Source organism: Eimeria acervulina, genomic scaffold (genome assembly GCF_000499425.1).
Source record: "Eimeria acervulina Houghton genomic scaffold, Eah_scaff875, whole genome shotgun sequence".
NCBI classification, from domain to species: Eukaryota; Apicomplexa; class Conoidasida; order Eucoccidiorida; family Eimeriidae; genus Eimeria; species Eimeria acervulina.
The window spans coordinates 1-5,860 of record NW_013547099.1 but is presented as its reverse complement, the minus strand read 5'-3'; the positions used below and the strand labels follow the sequence as shown (position 1 = coordinate 5,860).

The 5,860-nt window shown below is 53.3% G+C and overlaps 1 protein-coding gene across 1 annotated transcript; it reads left to right on the top strand.

Moving 5' to 3' along the window:
• Positions 1 to 215: 215 nt before the first annotated feature.
• Positions 216 to 3,798, top strand: EAH_00051200 (hypothetical protein; the record flags this gene model as incomplete). Its single annotated transcript, XM_013391245.1, has 8 exons — positions 216 to 242; positions 473 to 559; positions 848 to 1,000; positions 1,485 to 1,594; positions 1,918 to 1,984; positions 2,644 to 2,724; positions 2,947 to 3,000; positions 3,664 to 3,798. The coding sequence occupies 8 exons, from the start codon at positions 216 to 218 to the stop codon at positions 3,796 to 3,798; spliced, it is 714 nt and encodes a 237-aa protein (XP_013246699.1).
• Positions 3,799 to 5,860: the final 2,062 nt, after the last annotated feature.

Sequence of the window (5,860 nt, the reverse complement as noted above, 5' to 3'; positions counted from 1 at the left end):
TGGAAACTGAATTGGACGTTAGCACTTCATGCAACTCGGGGACTGATTTGCCAGTATGCCGGACTGGGCAGCATGAAGGGACGGAGCGCTGTGTGCAACGAATGTTAAGGAAATCTAACCGCCACCGCAAGCTCCAATGGATTCCAGGGAGTGCGTCACCAGCATTTCAAGTTTTGGGATGCATGTGCACTGGCCTAAGCTCACTTGAATTAAAGATGTTGGCAAGAGCTGCTCTTTGTAATGTAATCTGCAGAATTGGTTGGGGCGCTGCAAGCAGAACAGCCACTCGCAACACCGTTTTGCGCATGGCGTTGAACACACTCATTTTTAGGAGTACCGCCGACGCGCCGACGTTATATGGGCTCCTCAGGCATTCATCAAGGCACGCGAGGGAACAGTATTCAAGGACGATGGTAGACGCCTATGCAGGGGTTGTGTAGGTCGAGCGCTGTGCCGTTTTGTGCGTGACCAGATATCTACTGGTGCGTTTGAGCAAGCGATGCGCGCATGTGCGTGCGCGTTAATGGAGGCTGCGTACTGCTCGCTGGTTCATGCTAGGGTGCGTAGCGTTCAACGTATATTGCCACACAGGAGGTGCATATAAATGCAAGAGCAGGCGCGGCTGCGTGTTAAACACTGCACTGGATTTGGCAGCTGCAGCGTTGTGTATTGACTGGGGGGTGCGGAGAAGCTAGGTGTGAGTAATATAGTATAAAGTGTGTGACAAGAAGCGGCAGGTTTTTGAGAATGGGCTTTGTTTAGGAAGGAGCCAAAGTGGTACGTTGGGAGTTGGTTAGAAGGGTTTGACTGGCCAAACTTTGTTGGAGTGCATGCCTTTGGCAACTAGTGTTGGAGCAAGGTAGGTTCCTGTTTGGACTATGCGGATTTTCCCCCGCATGTGCGGCACGCTTCTCATCTGCAGCCTATGCGCATCGATCGTGGCTCTAGCGGCCTTTGGGGTAAACAGAGCCGTCTGAGGGACACCAATATGTTGCAGGACGTGCGTCGCCAGAATGTCAAACGTTGGCGCACACGTCCTCTGGTCAAGGAGCCTTTTTTTTGTGAAAGCTGACACAGTTATTCAAGCTGCAGCTCACTTGAATTGGTGAATTCGGCAATAGATGGTTTTTGCAATGTGGAGGGTTGGTTGGGGCGGTGCTAGCACCAGTGCCATTTGATGCACTTGAGCTGTTTGGTACGTGACGTTTCCGACGTTGAGCAGGCAGAGCAGAATGGAGCATTTGCTGCGTTTTTTTGTAGAATGACATAGCCATGGCATTGGGCCATCGTTAAGCTTGAGGGCTGCATGAGGATGTGAAGATGCACGCCCGGCAGGTTATAGCTGATGCGGCAGTTGGTTGATAGGAAGGTTATTGGCTACGTGAAGCGGTGGTGAATTGAAGGTCTAACAGCTCAGTGGCAATAGTTGATGCAACACTATTTGGCGGACATTATGCTGGTCCGCTTTTGCACTTTGGATTTAGGCGTTGGACATGGGCGTGCCTCGAGTTGAAGCTCGTGTAGAAAGTGATGCAGTGCCTGCGTTGCTGGTGTCTGGATGCGCCAAGAGGAGGCAAGGGATGGTTGCACGCGTGTAGGCGCACACGTGTGCGCCAGAGGAAGGCAGCTAGAGCACACATTCGCTGACGGTGGATGTCGTATACGAGCGACTGAGGTGAACTGTTTGGCAAAGAGCCATGCGCGCAAGAAGCCGTGCAGGTTGTGGGAGGGAATTATCTGCGTCGGTGCTAGCAAAGCATGTGCGCCTGAGGAGAACTTTTCGTGTGTTACATGATGCGCGTTGGCTTGTCGAACAGACGGTGGGTCTTGTCACTAGACGTGAGCGGAGAATCATTGTAGCAGGAGGCGAGCTAACCGGGACGATAACAAGCATGGCTTCTGCGTTTGGTTGTGGAGGCCCTGCGCCGTCATGATACTTAACATCGGCGCATTCGTCAATATGGGAGGGCACGAAAGGTGCTTTGTAGGCTGCGCAATTTACATCATGGGCGCTACTTAAAAGCGCATCCACTTGCCTTTTTGAGTGCCTCTGTAGCAACGAGTTGCAGCGTTGTACTCGTTTCGTTGGTATGTTGGCTGCGGCAACTGCTGACGATTTCAATTCCAGGGTTAGGTTGGGAGCTTGCGGGAGAGAGGTGTGCGCATCGAGTGGAAGTTGGAATGCAGCTGCTCTGGCAGCAGTGTTAGCAAGGCGACACAGCTTGTGCGTTGCGTGTTGACCTGACACAAGGGCAGCGAGAAAACTGAGTTGACTTTGGAGAGTGCTGGTGAGGCTCTGCAGAGTCTAGGCTGTTTTCCGGCAATGCGCGGATGCTCAGGGGAAAGAAGAAGCACTGCCCTCCTAGAAAACCGTTAGGCATGTAGTGAGGGGCACTGCGTGCGACCGGTAAAGGCATGCCAGTCCCTCAAAGTGAGAGGAGGGGCATTTGCCAGTCGTGCAGTGTTAGGATCGCGCGCTCAGCTTCACCTCCAGTGTGCAGAGCCGGGTGAGTGGCACTAGGTGCCAATGGGAGTGTTTAAAGGCATTGGCTGCCCACGGTGGTGAGTTGCAGGAAGACGTGGAAGGTGTTGAGTGCTGTGCTACGTTGCGTGCTGTGCTCCGTTGTGTGCTGCGTTTCACAGTTGGGTGCGCGTAGCTGTGAGGTGGTGCTTGGGTTCGTTGGCCAGCGCGCCACCATCATTAGGAACGTCAGGGAGCTACAGGTAAAGGGGTGTGAAATCAGGGGTTTGTGGTTAATTCAGAATTACCGTTTTGCGCATGGCATTGAACACACTCATTTTTAGGAGTATCGCCGACGCGCCGACGTTATATGGGCTTCTGCGGCACGCGTGAAGGAGCGCGAGGGAACAGAATGTGACGAAGATAGTAAACGCTTATGCAGGGGTTGCGTAGGTCGAGCAGTGTGTCATTTGGTGCGTAACCAGGTTTCTATTGATCCGTTTGAGCACGCGATGCGCTCGTATGCGTGTGGGTGCGCGGTAATGGGGGCTGCGTAGTGCTCGCTGGTTCATGCTAGGCTGCGTCGCGTTCAGCATGTATTACCGCACAGGGCGTGCGTATAAATGCAAGAGCAGGAGCCGCTGCGCGCCGAACGCTGCAATGGATTTGGCAGCTGTAGGGTTGTGTATTGACTGGCGAGTGGGGGGAAGCTAGGTGAGGGTAATATAGTGTAGGGTGTGTGACAAGACCCGGTGAGTATTTTAGTATGGGGTTTGTTTAGGAAGGAGCCGGAGTGGTATGCTGCGAGTTGGTTAGGAGGATTTGACTGTTCGATGTTTGTTGGAGTGGATGGGTTTGCATACACCAAGAATAATAGCTAATGTTGGAGCAAGGTAGGTTCCTGTGTGGGCTATGCGAGTTTCGCCCCGCATGCGCGGCATGCGTTTTATGGGTAGCGTATGCGCATTGTTCGTGACGGCGCCTACTTTTAATGTAAAGCGAGCCGCCTGAGGGACACCAATATGTTGCAGGACGTGCGTCGCCAGAATGTCAAAACTTGCGGCACGCGTGCTCTATTCAAGGGGCGGTGTTGTGGGGAAGGCTGACACAGTTCCTCAAGCTGCAGCTCACTTGAAATGGTGAAGTTGGCAATACATGGCTTTTGCTATTTGCAGGGTTGGTTGGGGCTGTGCTAACACCAGCGCCATTTGAGACACTTGAGCTGTTTGGCACGTGAAATTTCCGACGTTGAGGAGGCGGAGCAGAGTGGATCACTTGCTGCGGAAAGGCATGCGTTCTTTGTAGAATGGCATAGCCATGTCGTTGGGCCATCGTGAAGTTTGAGGGCTACATACGAATGCACACATTCAGCATATGCGGAAGTAGGTTGATAGCAAGGATATCGGATACGTGTAGCGGTGGTGAATTGAGGATCTAGGAACTCAGACGCGACAGTTGATGCGGAGCAACTTCGCAGTCACTATGTTGGCCCGCTTTTGCACTATGCATTTGTGCGCAGGATGTGGCCGTGCGTACGTCGAACTGAGGCGCGTGTAGAAAGCGGTGTAGCACCTGCGTTGCTGGCGTGTGGTTGTGCAATGAGGAGGCAAGGGACGTTTGCACACATGTAGGCGCACAAGTGTGCGCCAGCGGAAGGCAGCTGGCCCCCACATTTGCTGACGTTGTATGTCGTAGACGAGCGACTGGAGGAGAACTGTTTGGAGGAGAGCCATGCTCAAAAGCAGCCATGCAGGTTGTGGGAGGGAATTATCTGCGTCGGTGCTAGCAAAGCATTTGAGCCTGAGGCGAGTTTTTCGTGTGTTACATGATGCGCGTTGGCTTGTCGAACAGGCGGTGCGTCTTTGCACTAGACCGCCGAGCAGAGAATCATTGTAGCAGGAGGCGAGCTAACCGGGAACGATAGCAAGCATGGCTTCTGCGTTTGGTTGTGGAGGCCCTGCGCAGCCATGCTCGTAGCATGGGAGCATTCGTGGATAAAGAAGCGTGCAAAAGGTGTTGTGTAGGCCACGCCATTTGCATCATGGCACCTGCCTAAATGCCCATGCATTTGCGTTTTTGAGTGCCTCAGTGGCAACGAGTTGCAGCGGTGTACTCTTTGCGTTGGTGTGTTGGCTGCGGCAACTGCTGAAGATTTCAATTCCAGGGTTAGATTGGGAGCTTGCAGGAGTGTGAAACGGGCGCATCGAGTGGAAGGTGGAATGCAGCTGCGCTGGCAGCAGTGTTTGCAAGGCGACACAGCTTGTGCGTTGCGTGTTGACGTGACGCAAAGATGGCTTGGGCGACCCCTTGTCTTTGGAGAGTGCTGGTGAGGCTGTGCAGAGTCTAGGCTGTTATCAAATCGTGCAGGGATGCTCAGGGAAAGATGAAACACTGCCCTCGTATAGAACCATTAGGCATGTAGTGAGGGGCAGTGCGCGTGACCGGTGAAGCCGTTTTAGTCCCAAGAAGTGAGAGGAGGGACATTTGCTAGTCGCGCATTTTTCGGATCCCGCGGTCAGCTTCACCTCCAGTGTGTAGAGCCGGGTGCATGGCACTAGATGCCAATTGGAGTGTTTGAAGGCATTGGCTGCCGACGGTGGTGAGTTGCAGGCAGATGTGGAAGGCGTTGAGTGCTGTGCTACGTTGCGTGCTGTGTTTCACAGTTGGGTGCGTGCAGCTGTGAGGTGGTTCTTGGGTTCGTTGGCGGGCGCACCAACATCATGAGGAGTATCAGGGAGCTAAAGGTAAAGGGGTGTGAAATAATGGGTTGGTGCTCAGTCCACAGTCGCAATCCCGTTTTGCGCATGGCGGTGAGCGCATTCAATGTTTTGGGGTAGCGCCGACGCGCCGACGTTATATGGGCTTCTGGGGCATGCATGAAGAAAGGCGAGGGAACAGAATGTGACGAAGATAGTAGCGATTTATGCAGGGGTTGTGTAGGTCTAGCGCTGTGTCATTTTGCGCCTGAGCAGGTATCTAGTGATGCGTTTGAGCAAGCCATGCGCTCGCGTGCGTGCGCGGTAATGGAGGCTGCGTACTGCTCGCTGGTTCATGCTAGGCTGTGTAGCGTTCAGCGTACATTGCCACGTAGAGGGTGCGCATACATCCAAGATTTTGGGCAACTGCGTGTTAGCCACTGCAGTGGATCTGGCAGCTGTAGCGTTGTGTATTGACTGGAGGTTGCGGGGCAGCTAGGCGGGGAGAGTATAGTGTAGGGTGTGTGGCAAGACCCGGTGGGTTTTTGAGTATGGGGTATGTTTAGGAAGGAGCCGAAGTGATATGTTGCGAATTGGTTAGGAGGATTTGATTGCACGATATTTGTTGGAGTGGATGCGTTTGGATACACCAAGAATGGTAGCTCATGTTGGAGCAAGGTAGGTTCCTGTGTGGGCTATGCCT